The 23,925-nt window shown below is 37.0% G+C and overlaps 1 protein-coding gene across 4 annotated transcripts in view; it reads left to right on the forward strand.

Moving 5' to 3' along the window:
• Nucleotides 1-22,948, forward strand: part of MBNL3 (muscleblind like splicing regulator 3) — a 207,054-nt gene extending 184,106 nt beyond the window's left edge. For 2 of the 4 annotated variants that reach the window (XM_089657948.1, XM_089657947.1), the window contains exons 6-9: nt 203-353; nt 3,327-3,421; nt 5,970-6,037; nt 10,952-11,107. In XM_089657948.1, coding sequence (XP_089514074.1) covers nt 203-353; nt 3,327-3,421; nt 5,970-6,037; nt 10,952-10,964 — 327 coding nt within the window. In that variant the 3' untranslated portion in view covers nt 10,965-11,107. Of the gene's footprint in view, nt 1-202; nt 354-3,326; nt 3,422-5,969; nt 6,038-10,951 lie in introns of all 4 variants that reach the window. The other 2 variants (XM_089657950.1, XM_089657949.1) reach the window with 2 other exon arrangements.
• Nucleotides 22,949-23,925: the final 977 nt, after the last annotated feature.

Genomic DNA, 23,925 nt, shown 5'->3' on the forward strand with positions numbered 1-23,925 from the left:
TTCATTTTTTTCCCATACTCCTCAGACATGTTTGTGATTTTGGTTTAATTCCTCAGCTATAGCCTTCAGCTGCTTTTACTTGCTGTCTTTGGCAGTTGATACAATTGCAGGTGATTTCTGATATATCAGACTTTGTATTTCTCATGCAAGATGTGGCTTTCCTTGGTGTCCTATTTTTTTTAATTATTTCCTCCATTCATAGGCACTGCAGCCTGGAGCACTTCAACCTTTACCAAAGAGGCCAGCACTTGAAAAAAGCAATGGGGCCACCACGGTGTTTAACCCCAGTGTTTTCCACTACCAACAGGCTCTAGCAAATATGCAGTTACAGCAACCTGCATTTATCCCCACAGGTAAGAGACATACAACATCTCATAGTAAGTAATTCATCATATATCTGCTCTCATAGACAATGATGACATCAGAGCTCTGCTTAGCAAATAATTCTAGTGCATTAAAGTGGAACTCCAGCTAAAACTTTTAGTTTTGAACAGACTGGGGAAGGATTATAACCTTTGTCAGATTTTCATATATGAACTGGTAAAGCTTTCTCTACAGTCACCAGCACTGGAAGAAGGAAAAACATCTTTCCAACGGGGACACCAAAGAGCAGTGGTTTTAACCCTTGCATACCCTAGTATAATGGGGTATTTTTTTTAGTCCGTTTTCCTGTTTGAGAGATTTGTCCTTACTTTCTGTCTCAGTGACATAGCAGTTTCCTCAATAATAACACCAACGGCAATCAAAACCTACAGTAACTCTTCCCTACACTATAAAATGTTTTGGCCTGAGATTCACTTTGGAAAAAGAGGTATTTATATTAAAATAGGAAGCTGCTTAAATTGCAAAATATAGCCAGCTAATTTAATTTTTTAAAATATTATTTTATCTTATAATAAAAGCAACTTAGTAGCTCTCACGTAACTGACTAAGGTATACTGATGTTTTCAGACACTTTAACTGTCTATTGTTAGTAGCTGTCTGTAACAGTAATGTAGTCTAACCTGTATCAGCCTCTGTTCAACAGCAGTAACTGGGACCGCTAAAGATGGGAGGGAGGTGTGGCTGTTAAATATGTAAACTATATTATTATTAGTGCGCAAAAATTACATACATGAGGCAGTCTGTCGATAGCCTTAACCATCTATCAATAACCTTAGTTTTTATATTTCTGAATCTCTTGTAGCATGGTTTTATTACCTGTTGCTCCTGCCAGTAGATCCATATTTTCCACTACCTTTTCTTTCAGTCCAAGCTGTCCAGCAAAAGTAGCAGTTGGAAGGTTACGACAAACCATTTAACACTACCAGGGGAGCTTTCAATGGTACCTATGGTTTAACCTTTTTTTCTAAAGGAAAAAGTAAAAATGCCGCTGTAGCTGCTTAAAAAGCATTAAGTGGAATTGGACTTGGTCACTTTAAGACTACTCTGTCAACAGGGTAACAACATTACTGTAAAGAAGTGGAAAACTATCAGACATACTAGCAGGATCAACTGGTATTGAAACTGTCAGAGAAGTGACTCAGGAAAACCAAACCTGCCACGGTAACATGGCAGACTGCATCAGATATGTTATTCTTTATTTTTATATTAATATCCATTTGGCACTGGAGATTTTGACATTAACATATTCTTACAATTAGTATAAAAACAGCAAAACCCGTTCTGCAGTCAGTTTTATTTTATTTCAGTGAAAACTTTAATGAGTTTCTCCTTTTGGAATATTTGTTTAGTGGTTTGCTTTGTGGACCTGGTAATGCGGAAAAGTCAGGCCCACCTTTACGATGGTTTTCCTTCCAGAGTTTACATTGTTAGTTGTGGCCTCCAGGTGGTAAAATTATATCCCTATTTACAACGCTGCAAATGTCAACCTGTGTTTCATTAGAAGTTTGTAGTTTATCATACTAATCGGAAAGGTTTGATGTCAAAGCTACATTTCCCCACCCCATCTGCAGTTAGCATGGCTGAATTTTGCAGTCAGCTGCTTTTTTTATTTCCATGTAAAAGCCCAGATTAATAATATCTGTCACAGCTCTTTTTTCAGTTTTTGTTTTCAATAAAAGGTACACACAGAATTAAGAATAAAGGTAAAGGATTAGTGATTGGTGCATTATTCCAGAGCAGCCAATCTGAATGAATCTTTTATTGATCTGACTTCAGTAAGTCAGATGATTGGTTGCTGTGAATAACTTCTCTAGGCAAATCACTGCTGTTTGGGTCATGTTCTGTTAATCCTTTAAAAAATGTGCCAATATCAAAGTGAAACTCAAATGATCCATATAAGGATGCTAACACAGCTGATTTATTTTTGATGCAAATAATTCCATGGCTATTAGCATTATCCCCAGGCTTTGCTACCTAGTGAGTATCTGCCCTGGCACAGTATATAATTCAGGGTTCCTACTGGGTGCACATTTTTTTAGCTTGCAGCTTTAGCTTTAGCTTGCAGCTTCCAAAACAAGATGACTGCATTCAGATATTTCTAATGACAGGCTAACTTTAAGAAAAGCCATTTAGAATTTCATGGCATCAATTTAAACATTTTCATGAAGCTCAGCAGCACATTTCAGAGAGGGTAATGTAATATTTCATAAATTCATAGTGTATGTCTTACTCATTTTTATGTTGCCAAAAAATTAGAATTTTGCCGTTTAAAATGGTAAACATAAAGATCTTAATCTTGATTTTACATTAGCAGAATTGGAATCATCTGCATAATATAGGGACATAGAACGGCCAACACAGAGCTTAATGTCTGCAGAGGTCCAGCATGCGCTGAGACACAACATGTGATTGTAATTTTTATAAGTGGCCCTTTCACAAAAGTTTAAAGAAAAAGTAACAAATGTATGATAACCCTAAAAAAGATGAGATCACATGATACAAATATGTCATTTACAATTACCTTAGATTTTCATTATAGTAGACTAGAATTTGTCCATAGGTTTAGTAGAATATAAAAACATGAGATCTACACTGAGCTGTTGCATTAGGAGTGTTCATTTTCTGTCTTGAAAAGCTCCAGTAAGGAATGACACACATCATATCTGTGCTTATAACTGTATTGTGTTTGAAAATGTTTTAGTTTCCTTAATTATAATTAGCTTTTCCCTTTTTCTCTTTTTTGTTTTCTTTCTTTTCTTTTGATAATGCTGTCTTTGCTTTGCACTGTGATTGCATGCTGCTCCTGGTGTAACCTTCATGGTGATGTCACATGGCTTGCTGCTGCGATTCCTACCACGCTCCTCCAATCCACCATGTGTTGCTATGGTTACCATTAACCCTCCACCCTCCTGTATGTCGCTTCCATGGTTCCCTCTTGAAAGTACCCATGATGCACGGTGCTACGCCCACCACTGTGTCTGCAGCAACAACACCTGCCACCAGCGTGCCCTTCGCTGCAACAGCTACAGCCAATCAGGTTTGGCCCTTTAAATAGCTTTATTTCACATGTAGTATCCTTGCCATATTGTACAAAACAGAGAATTAAATGCACCTTTAAAATAGGTGACATGCAAAGTGTGATTTTTTTTTTCTGTTGAGTTATTGGATTTAATTATTCTTAGTAATCAGAATTCATATAGCAACATGACTTTTTTTTAATTGCAGGAAAGATATAATTGTGAAACCACATTTATCCTAGAGTGGATATAAGTTTGTGGTATATACAGACACTTAGCTTGAAAATCAGAGGCATTTCAGTGCGTCATGATGCTTAGGTAGATATAGGTTTAGATTTAGGTATACTATATTGCAAACCAAAGCTTTTTTCCTCTTCAGCTGTCAGCAGGGTCATTTTAACATATTAGACACCAGAGAGAACTAGTTACAGATTAGTTTGTCTTAGGTATTATTGTTTATATTATCATTTAGACATTAAGCAAATGTATAGCACAATTAAATCAAAAATCAATAAGATAACATGTTCTAATTTGTCCTTATTCAAGCATTATAACATAATTCATATCAGATTTGCATGTTACCATTAGGAGTCTATTTGCTAAGACTGGCATTCTGTGTACTTGTGCAATTTGTGTTAGTTTGAAACAGATCATTACATAGTCTTTCTGATCAGTTGCAGAGCTTTCTTCAGTTAAGTTGCCTCTTTGCACAGGTGTAAGCTGTCCTAGTTGTCACTATGGCGCAGCTGTCAGACGTCTTCTGCTTGTTGCTTTGTCCCAACATGCAACTGAGAAACCTGAGAAAGAGACCACTTACTAGGAAGCTTTGTATACTGTATATTACCCGATGATATGAGTGTAAACATTTTGTGCCCTCTCCCAAGATTTCTAAGGCAGTACATCTCAGTGATGTCACTTGTTCAAAAATGCAGATAGAGAAACTGACATTAAAGAACCACTAAACCTAAAACCTTCCTCAAAATTAAATGATGAGAAGCAGCTACAAACAGTCAACTACATGTAGAGATATAACCATGCCCATGCAGAAAATTAGATGTTTATTTGTACATCTCTGCTTGCAGCCTATTGTTTTATGGTAGTTGTTCAACCAAAAAAAAGAAAAGAAAACTAGACAAAAACTGCATCTACAAACTTTGTATTAATTGTCTGGAATTAATGGGTATATGCCAGACAACAAAACTATAACCTTAACCCCTTTTTGTGACTGCAAAGATATATTAGTATTGCTATTTACCATTTTCTGGTATCTGCCATGGAAGGCAAAAGGAGGAGCACTGACAATTGTTAGCTTTCTCTTTTAGGATTACTAGAAAGAAAATCAACCTCATGTTTGAAAATATCGTGCCCTGCTATATCCCCAGAAACTGTGAAATCATTTTACTTGTTGTTAAGACCTCTATTATATAAACTGGTTAATAAAAATATTGTAATGTATGTTTAGTGGCCCATTAATATAAATTAGATTCAATAAAAAAAAAAAAATAATTATCATCAATGTGGTTAGCTAAAGGTACCTATTTGAACATTAAGTAAAGAATATCTGTTCGTAAAGAAAAAAATTGTAACAAACACTTTGAAGTAGGTACTTAGATGTGCTTGCTTGTCCCTTTTTGTTGTCTTCTAGACTACCCAGGACACTCATTGACAATAGCTGAATTCATGGTTCTGATGCGCCCCCCTGTCAGCTTCCCTTTTTGCAGTGGCTTGAGCCTCTTTACCCAACAGCTCACACTGCAGGGAACATTCCCAAGTGGCATCCTGGTATTTGCATTTACCTATCAGCATATACCTATCAGCACACCTAGAAGGTACAAGCAGGCATTTATAGGTTCCTTCTTTTTTACAGTTTGTTACAATTTATTTTGTTTTCTTTAGTGACAGGTGTTTTAAAAGAAAACCAATGGTGACATGCTGCCATTGCTGATCTTCTGAAAATTTTGATAGCTCCACCTTCTCTGGCTTCAGACCGTGATCTGAAGCAAACAAGCAGATGAGGTCTGCTATCGCAGCCCCCACACACCAGGTTTCCTTTAAAAATACATACAATTTGAAATATATAGCAAACTGTGATCATGCATGCAATGGCACCTCTGTAATAAAAAGCAAATATTACAGCACACTATGGAAAAAATATCTACCACATTGTGAGACAGATGGCAGAATGAGCAGATGAAGCATGGACTGCTACTTAATAAGTGCTGCCTTAGCAAATAGACCCCACTTTGTCTCCAATTATCCTTCATTGAACAGGTGACCTAACCACGCATGCCCCAGCCACTCAAAGTGCTAGTCTGAACACATTACCTGGAACTTCCCACACTAAGCAGACAGTTGTGACTTACAGGTCACAGGTCTGATTTCACTCACCACCATGTAAGGCAGTCGGGGGCGTAACTGTATGTGATGGGGCCAAAGACAGTACTCTTTTTCTGCTTGGGCCCCATAACAACTGCATGGTCTACTATGACTATAGTTACACCCTTGAAGGCAATCATAGATAGCATTCTCTGCAAAAGAGATTTTAATTTCGAATCTTTTCCACTGTAGATGTCCCTATTTTCACTAGATGAACTGAATAACAGCATGTATGTATCACAGATGTTACCAGTAGAACAGTAAGTTTGTTTTCATCTCAACATTAAATATTTTGTAACATTTTATTTAAGTAATGACTGCCCCTGCTTGTATGAGTAGTGACAGGCAATCCGTCAGTTTTATATTTTGCCTATACATGTTATATTTACTAGCAGGCTTTGTATGGTGGCCATACACAGGCAGATCTTTCATTAAAACTGAAGTTTAGGTATGATTTTTATAACATAGTTACAATGGTCCAGCTTGGGGTCCAGTGCTGGCCGCCTGCCCTTCTGCATAGAACTCACAGGGGGTTGTCCGCTCAGCACTGCCGCCATTCAGAGAAAGCCATGTATTCTTTTCATTGAATACATTCTCTGATTAGATGTAGGCATTCTTTGATTGGACGTATTGGAGAGGCAGGATGGGGGATGTCAGTATCTTGACCTCTCCAAGTTCCTGACTTTTCATTTTTTACAACCCTGGGTGACATTTATCTTTAATTTATATGCAAAAGCAAAACTTAGATCCTGTGCCTCTGGTCTCACCCCTTTATTTGACATGACAACTATTGTCGCCAAGTAGGTAGAAATCCTAAATTTTAGAGTTGTCATAAGAGCAAGAAGTGATGGGGAATCTTCCAAAAGATGGGAGTAGTTCTCACTTTGGAAAGATTTTCTCTTACTCATTGTTTTGTTTCCAAGCCAAGAAAGTAAAGGGAAATCTCTGCAACAGAACAGGATAGAAAAAAGCCTGATTACTGATAGAGGTTTTAACCCTTCCCTACCATATCCAAAACAAAAAAAAGTTTTAGTGAAATGTTGTCTCACCTTGTTTCCATATTGATATATCTTATTCAACACTAGGTTTGAGTTGCGTGGTCACCTGTATTTTTTGTATTTTTCATATACAGGGAGAGCAACCTGGGCAGGTTGTATGCTATGTATAAAGGCAACCAATATATGTTCTGCTTAGTAGAACTAGGTTCCCCCCAAATTTTAGGAAGCGTTAGGCTCCATGTAAAAACATTCAGGTACGACTTTCATACACCTTTTGAGAATTAGCATTGAAGTCTGTGGCCCTCAAGTTGCATGAAAGTCGAACCAGAGTACAATTAACTACTTTGAAGTTGCTGCAACTTTAAGTTGCACATATATGAATGGTTATCATTGGAAAACATGGGGTACGACTTGTTGTGCGACTTTGATGTCCAAAGTCGCACAAGTGTAAATGGGGTCTTATGGTGATTAAACTTATCAGTATTCACTTAAAACTGAAATATCAGTTTTTGAGTGAACATTGAGTGAACCCTTTAATCCTTCAACACCTAATTCAAAGATTTTCATAAGCACCACCCAAACTGAAAAATCATTCTGTCTATGGCCAGCAGGGATAAAGGATGGGTTTATATTGTTATAGTCTATGATGGGTAGGTTTGCATTACTCATTAATTAAAATATGCTATTTAGAACATCAGGGAGCATATAGGAACTTGCGCTATATTGCTTTAACCATCGCAATGATTGGCTTAAAGGTTGCAACAGTTAAACGCTTTTATTTATCACAAAATTGCAGAATGTTGCCTTCATAATATGTTGCTTTGTGTTGCTTTCCATGTAAAAACTGAAATTAAACCTGTTTGCTGGATTCAAGATTTTTTTTTGTTCTAAAACACATTTTAAGTGATAACCAGTTTTCATCTGTAGAGTTTAAAATCCAGAATTTCAAATATTGTAGATGTGTTTTTCAAACATTCTCTCCCATGTTTGGTCTGAAAGTCTTTTGTGTATTCAATGGAGAAAGTGTATTGTTACAATAAGAGAGATTTATTCCAGGAAAATTCTATTTAACTTAGTAGGTGGAAAATCTTATCATTAATATTATGCTTCATTTCAAATGTGATTAAAGAAAGTTAAAGTTCAAACCAAGGATGTGATTCGAATGATTCTTGCAAGACACATAAAGCCTATATCTACCAAAAGTCAGTGAAGAAATCTTTAGGTGACTAAATAGACTGACATAGTTTTATATGTCTTGCAAACTCTAGTGACAAAATGTTATTATGAATGTAAAAGAAATGGTTAAAGCCTATGGCAGTAGTATCTGGGTGGGGCTAATTCATCAGGTGCAGATATCTCGAATTAGAGACCTTGGCCAAATTTTCCATGACACACACCTGATTTGTGATGGCTCAGGAGTTTGATATACCATTTCATCTACCCTGAAAGAAGCCCTACAAAACAAATTCTGGAAACTTCATTCCAACCATGTAGGCTGTAATTGAGGTGAAATGTTGTCATGGCAACACTGCCAAATTTAATTACACTATTCAAATGTAACTAAGAATCACATGTTCGATGTCAGATTTATTGCGCAAACCTATGTTTTACATCTATAAATTTAATAACTACTTTATACAATAATTGCTACAATAAGACTTCCCCTTACACCAGCAAAGGTACCTGCTGCTTGATTAGAACAAAAAAGTAGTAAATGATGATGTCATATCTAGTAATATGAAGAAAACATTTTGTAGTTCTCCCCATGTAAATTGATTTGCTTGCTGTAAGTGTTTTATTTTCCACCCATAAATAATTATTAGTTAAAAGCTGTACTCCAGGCCAACTTCTAAGAACAAATATAAAATATATGTGTTTTATCTGCCAAAGCATGTGTACTTCTGCCCATTCATTCCTTTGATGTACAGTATTTAGTCAGCCACCAATTGTGCAAGTTCTCCCACTTAAAAAGATGAGAGGGGCCTGTAATTGGCATCATAGGTAGATCTCAACTATGAGAGACAAAATGAGAAACAAAATCCAGACAATTACATTGGCTGATTTGGAAAGAATTTATTAGCAAATTATGGTGCAAATAAGTATTTTGTCACCTACAGACAAGCAAGATTTCTGGCTTTCACAGACCTGTACCTTCTTCTTTAAGAGGCTCCGCTGTCCTGCACTCATTACCTGTATCAATGGCACATGTTTGAACTTGTTATCAGTATAAAGACACCTGTCCACAACCTCAAACAGTCACACTCCAAACTCCACTATGATGAAGACCAAAGAGCTTTCGAAGGACACCAGAAACAAAATTGTAGGCCTGCACCAGGCTGGGAAGACTGAATCTGTAATAGGCAAGCAGCTTGGTGTGAACAAATCAACTGTGGGAGCAATAATTAGAAAATGGAAGACATACAAGACCACTGATAATCTCCCTCGATCTGGGGCTCCATGCAAGATCTCACCCCATGGGGTCAAAATGATCACAAGAACGGTGAGCAAAAATCCCAGGACCACACAGGGGGACCTAGTGAATGACCTGCAGAGAGCTGGGACCAATGTAACAAAGGCTACCATCAGTAACACACTACGCTGCCAGGGACTCAGATCCTGCAGTGCCAGACGTGTCCGCCTGCTTAAGCCAGTACATGTCCGGGCCCGTCTAAAGTTTTGTGAGAGAGCATTTGGATGATCCAGAAGAGGATTGGGAGAATGTCATACGGTCAGATGAAACCAAAATAGAACTGTTTAGTAAAAACATAACTCGTCGTGTTTGGAGGAGAGAGAATGCTGAGTTGCATCCAAAGAACACCATACCTACTGTGAAGCATGGGGGTGGCAACATGATGCTTTGGGGCTGTTTCTCCGCAAAGGGACCAGGACGACTGATCCATGTACAGGACAGAATGAATGGGGCCATGTATCGTGAGATTTTGAGTGGAAACCTCCTTCCATCAGCAAGGGCATTGAAGATGAAACGTGGCTGGGTCTTCCAACATGTCAATGATCCCAAACATACCGCCCGGGCAACAAAGGAGTGGCTTCGTAAGAAGCATTTCAAGGTCCTGGAGTGTCCTAGCCAGTCTCCAGATCTCAACCCCATAGAAAACCTTTGGAGGGAGTTTAAAGTCTGTGTTGCCCAGCGACAGCCCCAAAACATCACTGCTCTAGAGGAGATCTGCATGGAGGAATGGGCCAACATACCAGTAACAGTGTGTGCCAACCTTGTGAAGACTTACAGGAAACATTTGACCTCTGTCATTGCCAACAAAGGATATATAAAAAAGTATTGAGATGAACTTTTGATATTGACCAAATACTTATTTTCCACCATAATTTGCAAATAAATTCTTTCCAAATCGGCCAATGTGATTGTCTGGACTTTTTTTCTCATTTTGTCTCTCATAGTTGAGGTCTACCTATGATGCCAATTACAGGCCTCTCTCATCTTTTTAAGTGGGAGAACTTGCACAATTGGTGGCTGACTAAATACTTTTTTGCCCCATTGTACACAGCCCTCTCATGCGGTTAACCTATTAGGGGACCCCACTTACAGTAAAGGAATACAGGGGTACACTCGCTCCACCCCCAGTTTGCTGACTGGATAAAAAAAAAGAGCAGCAATAAACCAGTGAAGTTATTTCTGTGTTACGTACTCTATCTTCCTATTGTATGTTTCTTGTCAACACATTTTCATGCAGCACACCTGATTGGCCCCCATTCCTGTACAATGTTGCTGTACAGTGGTTTGCAAGAAGCTGATAATATGTAAAATTCTGTACTTACAATAGTTGCATTTAAATAAATAGATTTTTTAAATGTATTGAAGAATACAGAGCTGCATTCATTTATGCTTTTTATATTTGCCTGGAATTCAGCTTTAACCCTTTAATAGAATGGATTCGATGTATGTACCAAAATGAGTCCATAGAGATACTTATATTACACAGTAAGTCAGAACCAAGAATTATTTTATAGACCAAGACACTTTTTTAAAGTACATTCTGCTTGCAGAGTATTTGAAGGAAATTAATTATAATATATATATATATATATATATATAATGTATATATGGTTAGATACTTTAGAGAAAATCTATCTAGATATCTAGTATTGGTCTCAGGGTTCTGTCTGCTAACTCCTATTCTTTGTTCTCTCTCTCCTTTCTAGTAGACCATGTTGAAATTCTGAACAGCAGAATTGTGGAATACCAGAATCTCTCCGTGGGAAGTTACACATGGCCTTTATGTAAATACCCATTACTGGCGTCCTCCACCACCTCGACAGTAAGCCTGCTGCAGTCTACATGTTAACCAAAAAGAAAAAAAATTTACATGGGAATGTCTGAAAACCGCACTATGAAAAAAAAATGAAACCATAAAAAAGGCAACACTGCTCTATGAAAGCAGATACACACGTAGGATATTATACTAGACTGTTGTAACACATTTACTTTTAACACATGTAACCATTCAGCATGTGCCGCATTAGATGAGTATACAGTGCGGACACTCCTTTTACTGCATATTACTGATGGAATCACAATTTAAAGTGTTATCTTAACTGTTTTTTTTTGTTTACATTGTAGTCTATATCATTTTTATGTGTGTACCATTATCCTAAGTATACTGAAGACCATCTTCTTCATTGTGATTTATAACATAAGTTGTTGTTTTTTATGTTGTTAGTATTATGCCAAACAGAGACAAAGTGGTTCTGAAGAAAGGCTCATCAGATTTTTATGAAAAGAGTTGTATGATAGTTTTATGTCTTTGAATTCATTATTATAATTTTTTTTTGTTCCTCTTCAATCATCACTATGGCCTTCATGTAATTATGCAAAGAGTAATGTACAAAGTGTAGTAACCGCAGCAACCAGAAGACATCTCTTCTGACTTCTCTAAGCTGTTTGGTTGCCAAGGATTACTGCCTATTATTACTCTTTGCACAATCATTTTATATAAGCCCCATTGTTCTGTGGATGGAAATGAATCCAATTTAATCTTCGTCATAGTTCTGTACAATGAACTGCAGCACTTATTTTACAAAATTGCTAGGAATTTATAGACTAACTGTAACAGTACCTCTACTGAGATAATGTACAACCAGAAATTGCAATTTTGATTTAGAAACTAGATCAAAACATGTCTGGTATTTGCAGAGGATTACAATACTAGTCTAGCAACTAGTCTAGCAACAGGTCATGTAAAAGTATAATAACTGAAAACATATTCTTGTTCAATATGGCAGTGAAAAGCGCAGTGATTGTGATCTCTCAATTGACCAAACTAATCTGAATTCTGATTTGCTGCTGTCATTGCTGTTTGAAGTGCCATGATAAATAAGCCTGCATATCTCCTATTATTCACTCCAATGTAGATGCCAGTCCATGTAAGGCCTCATGTACACTGCTGCTCCTAAACGTGAGTTTAGGAGCTTTTGGTGTTTCTTTGCCAAAGCCCCTGAACTCAACTCAATAAAAGCCTATGTGCGCTTGTACACATAGACTTTTACCAGAGTTTAGGAGCAGCAGAGTTTAGGGGCAGTTAAACATTGCACTTCTGAACGCAGAATAATTGTGTTCAGGAGAGGAATGTTTTGGCCAAATAATGCTAAATGTGGAAAAACCACATGTAAACGCGGCTAAACGCTAGCCACATTTAGTGCTTGGGTGTTTATCCATGTCAATGGAAAGTACTCTGGTCAATCAAATGAATAAATGTCCAAGTGCTAAATGCGGTACCGCGTTTACATGCATTTTTGCCACGTTTAGCGTTTTTCTGCTGCCAGGAGAGTTTAACAACTAGGTGAGTTCATGTGTACATGAGGCCTTAGGGTGAAAAAGCCTCCCAAGATTGTTCATTCCCCATTTGAATGCAAAACAACCGGGTGGGAACATTGGTTGTATGATGACAACTGCTGGTATGGGTGCCTTTATAGAAGCATTCAAAATTGAGTTTAAATGTCTTGCTTGGTGGCTTGTGCCCTGTTTATAAGAGAACATTCTGAGGTTTTCTGTTCTGATTCTTCTTAGCAAGATACATAAGAAAAACTTTACTTGTTATATGAAAATGTGTGGACTTATAATGCTGGCTGGTAGTTTACAACAACATTTCTCCCATTTTCTTGCATGACTTCTCAATGCCACAATGTTAAGTGTCAGAAAAAGGTGCAATAGTCATCCAGCAAGACTGAGCATATTTCAGGTTACAGGCTAACTTTCAGTGCTATTTTCACACAATGCGTTGAAGTGTTTGTATGCTTCTTCATGGGAAGAGAAAATGTAGCAAAGCTGCCTTTTTCCTGCATAAGAAATTAGGTAATTTTGTAAGCCTGTTCTAAAAAAAGACTGGAGAAAACAAGCACAGGGCCATCTTAACCTAAAGTAGGAGCCAAAAGCAAAAAGACTTTTACAACACATGGTGCGGCCAATAAGGAGGTGCAAAGGGTACAAAATAACAGGCTATGCAGCAAACAAAAAGAAACCTGGCTTCTTTTCCTGTACCGTGTTTTTCATGTAAGCAAGGACTTTTACAGTTAAACTAAGAGCCAGTGTCGATGGGCTTTTGTTCTCTTCAGAACTGCTTCTCTCCTCATAAAAGTCTATGGGAATGCAAAAGCAGCTGAAGTCGGTCAAATGCAAGTCCACTGCAACTGCAGTAAATTATGAATGATCTTAAAAGCATCTCAGATTGATGTCAGAAGCAAAATGAATGTCCATATTGAAGTCTGTCAGCACAGGCCCTAACTGTGCTTGCAGGTGCTGGGAGATGCCTGCACAATCACGCACATAACAACTGTGGTCCACTTTAAGATGGCCCTGTAGTCATTGCCCATAGTAACCAAGATTGCTTTCTTCTACATCCCAAACTATATGGTTGCTTAATTCAAATCTGATCTATTCTTCCACTTTTGTACAGAATCCGTATCAGAGTATAGAACACAAATGTGTCATGTATACCATCTTATAATTGTAGGAACTTACTGCAAAGCAGTTTTCACTGTCCTTCAAGTGAATGTACTGAGGAATGTGAATTTTAGCTAGTTATTGCACCAAATAACTGCTATTTCTTAATGTAAAAATATATTATGCATTTTAAAGCACTGTCCTTTCACCAACTATTTCCAATGTATACACAGTATATACATTAGGGATATGTTTTTAGCACTTATTCTACTCTCCACACACCCAATGAGTAAAAATAATAGGAATAAAATAAATTGGGTTTCAGGAACGTGACAAGGCAATTTATGTTGTTACTGAAGTGCACAGGGAAGAAGTGATGATGGGATGTTTATATGGGCCTTCTTTGTTCAACGTTGTTTGGCTGTCAATTGTATACCCGACTCCTTCAGTTTTTTTTATCCGAAGGATGTCGGGTGGAGTGTCCCTGAAAAAGCCACCCAACTGAATGATTTTTGACCAGTTTATTAGGAACTGGCCATAATTTTCTCAGTGTATGGCCAGCTTAATATAAGGCATTTCCTAGCAAATAACATTCAGAAATCATAACATATACAGGACTATAAAGAGATAAAAATGAACAGACAACCAGATAGGGCTCACAAGCAAAGTGTGGAATCTCAGTTACATCTGATCATTTCTGGCGTTGTAGCTGAAAATGCCTTGTAGAAATTCCGACGCCTCTTCCCTGGAAAATCAATGTCAACATATGTAACTTATCAACATTTTTTTTTTTTTATAAACTTAGCACGTTAGACATAAGAACAATCATAAATGTTTCATGTGACTAGCTTTAAGAACCTGATGTTGCACTTGATTAGAAATAGAGTTGTTCCAACCACTTTGGCTTCTGTTTTTCAAAATACTGCCACAATTACTGATAATGTGGACAGACTAAAGCTCTTTGCTTTCTTTGAATGATCTTTGCACAGTGTGCCAGTGCCTCAACAGTGAGAAATGTGACTGAAGCAGATCAGATACATGTACATGGTATATGGCTTTATGAATCTAAACGATGTTGGAACTGTCAGTGCTAAATATTTTGACTTTTATTATGTATATTCTGACACCTTATTGTAATCCTTTTTATATGTATAAATATACATATACCTTAAACATCCGGTGAAGATGCATATAGAATGTAAACTTAAGGGGTAATTCTTTAAATCCATTTCATGGTCATTTCTTTCCAGTTTCAGTAAATGGAAGCATACCATTAAATATAAACGAACAATCAGAGCTGAACCAGCCATACAAATCATGTTCATTAAACAGGCTTTCTGTGAAAAAATGTATTACTTCCCTTGCAGCTCTGAGGGCTGTGTGAAGTCTGATCTTTTACCTGAAATCAACCATACTAAAACCGACAGGCCGCATGAGGAAATGCTTCTATAGATAACCCGAAGTCTGAATATGTATATATAGCAGCACCACCTCTGGTTTCAGATAAGGGCTTGTTCAGACATCATATAGCCCTCATCTCTCCAGTAGAAGCTTGTGAGCTGCCTAAACAGCTCTACTTTAAGATTAAGTAGAAAGAATTTAACTCTTTACTGGAAAACCTCTTTAAAGCGGAACTAAACCCTATGATTAATTGGTTTCCCTAAACAGGTATATTCAAGGCCTTTGTAAATGATAACTGTCACAGCTGCTTGTTTTCTCAACCGAGCTATCAAGCCATCAAATGGTTGGTGTCATAACTGATCACATGAGCAACACCATAGCAACTGGAAGTCAAACAGAGGCTAAGATGGCAGCTTCCTTGGCTGTAAAAAAATATAGGAGGACTTAGTTCCGCTTTAAGTTGAGGTATTGCATAGAAGTAAAAAAAAAAGCATAAGGTGGTATTATCCATAACAACTAATCAAAATCCAACTGTCACTATGCTAGTTAATTTTTAAAAATTAAAGTAAGAATTTGATTGGTTTATACAGGAAACCTCATAGCATGCCTCCATTTTTATGAAATATGCCATGAAAATTCAGTAAAAGTGTGTCCTGCCATTGAAGAACAATGGAAAAGACAAAAAATTGGCTTTCTACAGTACAATTTAGGCTTAATTTAATTATTCCATCAAAACCATTTGTGCTTTCTGACCTACGACAACACACCATCATCTGATTAACTACTAAAATCTGATTGGCTGCTCTCATGTACAGAATATAACTTTTCTTTGCTTAATGTTACCTAATAAGCACCTTTTAATTGTGATGTTTTCCAATAAAACAAGCTGTTTGTATGAACTTGATTTCTCATACAAGCACCTGCATATGGAATAATATATGTGTTATAAACAAAAGTGTTTGCTGCTCTGCAAATGCATTTCAAGTGTCTACAGACATACCAGCCTGATAAGTGATCACAAATTTAAGCTCAGATTTTAGTGTAATGATCGTAAAAATAACAGTACATTTCATTCAAATCAAGCTGACTTTGGTAGAACTTCATTGCATATGTGTGTATTAGTAAGCATATTTTATATATTTTAAGGCCTTATGCACACAGGGTGTTTTTCCTGCCGCTTTTAGGAACTCCAGGTGTTTTTTTTTTCTTTGTTTCTTTTTTACTGCTTCCAAACGCCCCTCCATGTTATTCTTTTTGTCCATGCACACTATGGCTTTTAGAAGCTTTTAGTGACAGGGGCGTTTAGAGGCAGTAAAAAAAAAAAACAGGGCCAGTGCATCCTGGAGCATTGGCGTTTTGGCAGAAAAAACCCTTGACACACTTAAACCCGTATAAATGCATCTAAACACTGGGCACATTTAGCGCTTGAGCTTTAATTTATTTCAATGGCCAGAATAAATTATTTATTCTGGCCAATGAATTTAACGCTCAAACGCTTGACGTGGGTAAGTGCGTGTAAACGTGGTACACACTTTTACAAGTGTCGGGCATTTTTTGGGGCCAGTTGGAGGCTTCTAGGGGAGTTAAAGAAAAATGTCAGTGTGCACGAGGCCTAATGTTTTTTTTCAACAAACCTGTATTGGCTGCAAACCAAACCCAATTAGTGGCCAGCTATTTAAAACCCAGCAAACTGTATTTTCTCTGGCTGACTGGCAGTACATTACGGGAATTGTAGTTTCTAAGTAGGTAAAGTCTCAAAGTTTGCAAACTCTTGGCCTGATATATTAGAATGTTACACCCCAGTAATTGTAATGTATGTTGATATGTTGGATACAGGGTGGGGCACAGCGGCCACAGACAGTGCCTATATGCAGTTATTGTTCTCTAATACCCACCAAACATTCTGTACAACAGGCTGCTGGCCAGATATTGCCTGGATATTTCATTGTAAGATGAGGCTACTGGATCTAAAGATACTAATGGACATTTGGTGATCAAGTCTATGCTGGGCAATTATGGCCACTTTTTCACCTCTTCAGACACTCCTGGGCAGTCCGCTTTAGGGGAAGAACTCCTGGGTTAGAAATATCCAGCCTGCTATTGTTCTGCTGAGATTAGACTTGTGTTGTGCATCTGCACAGTGTATAGACATGAATGCTCAATCAATAAAACAGTCTATAGCTCACTTTCCTGTCCAAAAGCACGTTTACATTCATCATAGATGGACAGATCACTTTCTAAGAACAGCCAGTAGTGGGATATCTCCCCATGTTATAAAAGGGAATGATCATCAATAACCTGTGTTATAACAAGCATTTATAATGCTCAGAAGTATTCGTTATTGCTCTGTAGAGGGAAAGTTCGGCTGTGTATAGCCACTCTAAGACCACCTACTTTTTCTCGTCATCATGGCGTGTATAGCTATTTGTAGGCTATTGGTAATATCTGAGTGGCTCTTGTTGAGTACATTTACACTGGTTACATAATTAAGCAGTTATGTGCAATACATTACATACAAAATGCAAACTACCAACTGAAGTGTATACCACAGCAGCTTGATTGTACAATTTTGTCTGTTTTTTTCTACATAGATAAAATAATAATTAGAAGAAAATAGAATGCTTATTTTGTAAGACACAGAATGCCACCACTGTCCTTGAGATATATAAAGCTGTACATCATCCCCTTAGTTTTAAGAAAATACATTTGATGTAATCTATACATACAGTATGAGAGCTCTTATATTAATATTAGGTCAGAAAAAAACATTTTCACACATGAGAGAATAAAAGTACAGTTATACACACCTATTCAAATTACCCAAGGAATGAAAAAGTCATTTTAAAGTAGCACTATAACTATATGTTGTGCAATGGCTGAAATACTCTGTTTTTACAAACAAAAATGTCGGCAGACTCTAAATGTCTTAGTAACCTTAGTTTTTTACTTTCGTTTTTTTCTCAGTCACATAATCAGTGACTCTAAACAAATTCATAGGTTTTCAGATGCTGTGCTATGTCTACAAAAAAAATTAAAATAAAAAATAGAAATGGAAACCGCATAGCTCTCATGTTTAAGTGCACCTCTAACCTATGTGGCCTGCCAAGTTAATAGAATTCAGTGACACGGCTGATGCTACAGGGTTTGTTCATTAGTGCAATCACTAGAAAATATTGAAACCTTTGTCGCCACAGGGCCTGAATTTTCAATGTGCTTACTATGGATAAGTAATGTCATTGTAGCTGCAGGCTTTGTTTCTTTAAAGCAGGTTCTATGGTTGTTCTCCCTCAGTTTATGATAAATCATAGACACCTGACACTACGTTTACATAGCTGGTAGTCTAGCAATGTGGCCACCCTGCTGAGGTTCTTGACTCACTTCCCTGTCACCACTATGGTGGTTCAACTCTGCTTCAGGTGGCTTAAGGTATTCCCTGCCACAAGTTCCCCAGGAAAAATGCAATGAAGGTCTGTCTAATGGGTCAGGTTAAAACCAAGTAAGAAGGTATATTGGCTGTGGTGGGGATATAGCAGATAGAAATCAAGCATGAAAAGCTCACCTAACAGTATTGGTAAATTAAAATGTTGGTTCCAGCATTAGATGTTTGGTTCCAAGACAAAGAGTTTGGATGTGAACGGAAAAAAATCTTTAAAGATCCATTCAACATTAGTTGCAAAGCGCTCTCATTCTATGGGGCTGCAATATAACAGTGATTCCATCGCATTCCACATTTTTATCTTGCAGGTATCATCATTTTGCATGGTTTTCGATGAAGGAAATTATCACTAGAATCTTTAACAACTACAACGCCTGCAAACCCAATCAGTAGTTACAGTTGAAGTCACAACTCACATTTAAATCCATTTTAAATTCACAAATATGAGTGTGCATTGCTTGTATACAAAAAAAATGATCTGCACGCTGTCGTTTTAGGCATGTTTTCATTCTAGCATAGTGAAAGACATGCTAAGGCAAATGATTTCACCATATATGAGGTTAGCTTGATTGACCCATGACGTTAGTTTGATTGACCCATTCCCAAGCACAAGTGAACAAGCCCCAAGGCTTCAGTAGTGTCATAGGCTGCACTGTTTTTGTCTCAGCCTGCAAAATGGCTGACTCCACTGTGTGGTGTCACAATAGGTACACTTTAAGAAACCTATGCTTTTTGTTTGTGTTTATATTCTTTTTTTATTTATCCAAAGTTGTTTCTGTTAGTCCATTTCTATCAGCCTTATGCAAATAATATGCAAGAATGCTGAAACTTGGATATAACGGGTCTCTAGGAGGGAAAGTTTGTACTCTTAACATATTAGGATGTTTAGATTTTAAGATATTTTCTTCTGAATGACAATTTAGTTAGATGTAAGGGAGTGAATGAAAAAATAGAAAATGACAAAAAAATATAAGTACAGTGTTTTTTTTTATTTGTGAAATATGATTTCATAATCAACCATGGTATTTTTTTCTAGTTTATAAACTGATTTCTACTTGCACCAATAATTTAGTACAGACTGTAATAAAACATACTAGCAGACAGACAAGTTAATAAACTGGAGTCTTTAAAAATAAAAATCCTTACTAATTTCTTTTTAGAATTTATAAATTGTTACTAGAGAACTTTTGCAGGATAGTTCTAATTTTTTTTTTTTTTTTAATTTCTAATTGGGTTTAGTATGTTTGGCGCAAAGTTTTTGAAGTGTTAGAGAATATAAACTTTGGTTTTCAGAATTGTTGCCTCTTCAGCAAAGATCCTTTATAATTAACATCTCTATTTGAACTTAAATTCTTATGTCACTGACTACATTAACTACATTATATAGGGTATTTGTATGAGATCACCTGACCTAAAGATAGACATATTTCAGTCTAGAAGTCAAAAAGGCCCTTGAGTTTCCATCCCTAAATTACAAGGTTTTTAAATCACACTTTTGTAAGGATTAAGTGCTCAGCACAGATCAGAAGGTACAGACCTTGCATTTAGATCATGTTAAAATGTTCTACCCTTAGCTGTATGACTCAGGGCTAACAATATCCTTTCCAAGCCTCTAATATTGATATTGTATATAAATATATTATATAAACAGCCATGACTATGATGCATTGGGCAGCATATTTCAGATTCACAGCTGATAGTGTAAAGTCCAGATTGAGAAGGGCTAGGTTCTTGCACATCAGTACAAAGTTAAACAAGTCCTGTAAGTCTTGAGGCCCATGCACAAGAACCTCGCTTTCATGGAATGTAGGTTCTTTTTTGCAAGGTAGTATTGGTCTGCAGGCATCATTCTGAACTTAACACAAGCTAAGGAAATGATACGTAGCACTGCATGATTTAGACTACCTATTAGATAACAATCCAAATTGGTGGATTGGTTGGATATGGGCATCCTGATCATGTGTAAATTTGTCATTCTATAAATCAGATACACGCTGATTATTTATCCTACTTCATATTGCTAAACATATTTTCAGACACATCTAGAACCATCTGTTCTTTAAGGGCACATTTAAACAGGCACTTTGTGTGTGCTGTTCGCACCAGCATTTACCACATATGAATGGGACTCACTGAACCCCCGAGAAATCCCACCTGCCAGTGTAAATAAGCATTTAGAGTGAGTGCCAGGTAGAATTAAGTGTCATAAGCCGTGTGATCAGCTATAGCTCTCGTCATCACCAACATACAGTATGTAATTACTGTAGGTATCAGTTACATCCTGCTATGGAAAGCAAGGTAATGTACATATATGCAGACTAATAAACATTTTTCATCCAAGCCCTTATCTAAGAACTATTGTTGGAGGTTTAGTGATTTTGAACCCTTTGACTTATTTTCAATGGAGAATCTAAAGCTGTGTGGACTCTAGGCTCTTACCAGAAATCAGTCATGCTGATAGTTGGTGATAGTTAAAGTGTTATTAAACCCACAACAGTAAAATCAGTCTGTATATGCAGTAAAGCATGCTTGTTATACTCACTGTGGAACCTAAGGAGTTAATCTTCCGCATGATATAAAAAGGCTGCTTGATCCTGTCTTCTCTGATCCTCCCCTTTGTTTACTATCCCCAATCCATCTGCTGTTAATACAGAGCCCTAGGAGATGCACTGCACAAGCTCAGTTTGGTGTGTATTGCTAGAGAGTTTTTTTTTTTTGGGGGGGGGGAGGATGCATGTAATCAGCACAGGGCAAAGAGGATCAGGGGTCATGCAGAGTCATAGGACAGCCAGAGGAGAATGAAAACTCCTACTACAAAATTATCCAGTGCACAGCCAGACACTGATAGAAGTCACAAGGCTGCTATATACTGTACTGCTTGATGGGGAAAGGTATTTAGCAGTTTATATTTACTAAAATAATTGCATTTACATGTTCTGTATATTGTGGGAGACCGGATATAGTGAATGCAGGGTCCTGGGCTTAGTAACACTTTAGGGGGCTGGCAAAGATACTAATAGAAATATGTAGGTATTCATAACAGCATTCCCCTACCTGCAACTTGCTTTGTGTAGAAGATAATGAGTAAACTATTAAAGAGCCTCTCCTTTTGATCAAATTGAGAATGTTTAACTCTTTTCTGAAAGTCTATTTAAATTGACTCTGTCACTGCAGGGTCAAAACAACAATAAGGCATACTTGTGAAATGAAGAGGCACTGTCCTTACATTTGTGGTGGCTCATGTCTTCAAATGCTGCCCTAGTGCTGTTCTTGAGCCATTGCAGGTATTCAACACTTCTGGATTTGTCATTACTTGCTACCCCTGCTACATATAGTGGTTTCTCCTGCCAGTTTGTCCATCAATACAGGTTGCGTGGGCTGACAGAGCATACCACTGCATTTGGTGGAGAAAACAGATATTCAACCCATCCCACCAGTTGAAAACTTACAGCATTGCAGTGGTGTTTGAAGACATGGGCCGCCAGAAAGGCAAGTGTAATCTTTGTTTTACAGATTTTTATTTTTTTAATTTTTTAAGTTTTAACCCTGTAGTAACAAGATCACCTTAAAAGTGGCAAAAAAAAATTTCAAGTTTTCTGAACAGCCTTTTTTAACATGAACATAGAGGATTAAGATACCTTTGCATTGAGGCAATATACTTTGAAAATTAGCTTACGTCAGTATTGTTCGACTGAGTAAACACAACCTGTTGAAAACCAAATATAATATTTTTGGACACATTTTTGAAAACAAAAGGCCATAGACAAACCGAATAGCATGAGAGATGTCTATTTATGAAAACTTTGATTTTTGGAAGTCGATCTATGACTATCTAGGCATAGTTGCTACAGCTTGTGCTAACAAAGATGTTTTCAATTTCAGAAATAAGCTGTTCTCTTTTTTTTACAGCACAGACTGTGGTGACCATGTCAATTGTTTATCTGTTTTAATGTAAATATAAAGATATATATTAAATATACAACTACATTACTGTTGGACATGAGTTAGATGATTCATATCACATTCATTCTGTATCATGGAATTTCTGTTTCGATATATTCAGTTTGAAGCTATTTTAGTTACTAATGAGTTTGAAGGACTGAATGACTTTAATACATATATATCAAACTTCATTTAGGTGAATTACCATGTCCACTCTAGGCATGACGTGGATTGCTTATACTAGATCATATACAGTTTAATAATGAGATCATCCGAAATTTCTACAATCATAGATTAATTATGAAAGTATATTAAGTTGTTGCTGTAGCAACAAGTCTACAACATGGCTACCTTTGTATACATTATTTTTGACATTTTCACATGTAAATTAAATGAAGTGTATTAGTATGAACTTGATAACGGTACAGTTTGATACTGTCAAATAAACAATTATTTTCATTAAAAAATACATTTCAAACTAGATTTTAATCTGAATTCTGCCCAAAAATGAAGTTTCAGTTTTAGGTGTATGCCAACACATTCAAAGCGCCTGTGGTCTGTTTGTGGCTCTCCTGAAATCCAGTGCAGTCTCCAGAACTCCTGGATGATGTCCCAAGCTCCTCCTTATGAATTCTCTACTTTTCCCTCTAATCTAGTCAGTGTAGCTAAGGAGTCTGCTCAGTTTGCATAGCCTGAAGACAAGCCTTGAGCTTATGGCTGTAGAGGGATAGGGAATTATTAGTGGAATCCTAGAAAGCTGTAAGTAGTCACGTGGTGCTTCAATCCATCTATATATGACTACAACTGAAACAGTCTTTTGGATAAAGGTTGTTCTTGTTACTTTAGATATACCCAGGCTTTGATTCATCAGCAGTTGTTGAAGTCAGGTCAGTATGTCCTATCAGCCTATTCTACTGCAAATCCTTCATGCTCCACTCACATGCAAGTAGCTCTAGACTGATTGTGTTGCTAATATCAACGCAATGTAACCTTAATACTTTCATGCTATTGGCTGCTGTTGCATAAATCCTAAAGAGCTAAGAAAAGACTGGAAATACCCTTTTTAACTGGGTCCTATCCATGTAGTAACATGGAAAGTTTCCTAATTCTCTATGTAAATAACAATGGGACACCTGCAGATTGCAGTACATAGCAACTGGAGTCTAACCCTAAAAGTAGATTTCCAATTTTATAGTCACATTTGAGAAAATCCTACAAATATATTTATGTGTACCTATTCACACAGCAAACCTAAAAATCAAAAAATATATATGTATTTCTAACCTTTAAGATGTTTCTGAGGAGAAGGTATTATGACTGACTGCACCTAGCATAGCGTGATCTGTCCCAATAGATGGGTGGGCTGGGGACAGGCTCAGTCCAGTTCTCATTAGCATACAATGGAGAAGTCATGTTCCTAAACCTTTAACCTTTTGTTAAGACAAAAATTGTTCACAT

The sequence above is a fragment of the Staurois parvus genome, unplaced genomic scaffold (assembly GCF_062004578.1).
Source record: "Staurois parvus isolate SC_StPar_1 unplaced genomic scaffold, SC_StPar_1.0 ptg001045l, whole genome shotgun sequence".
NCBI lineage: Eukaryota > Metazoa > Chordata > Amphibia > Anura > Ranidae > Staurois > Staurois parvus.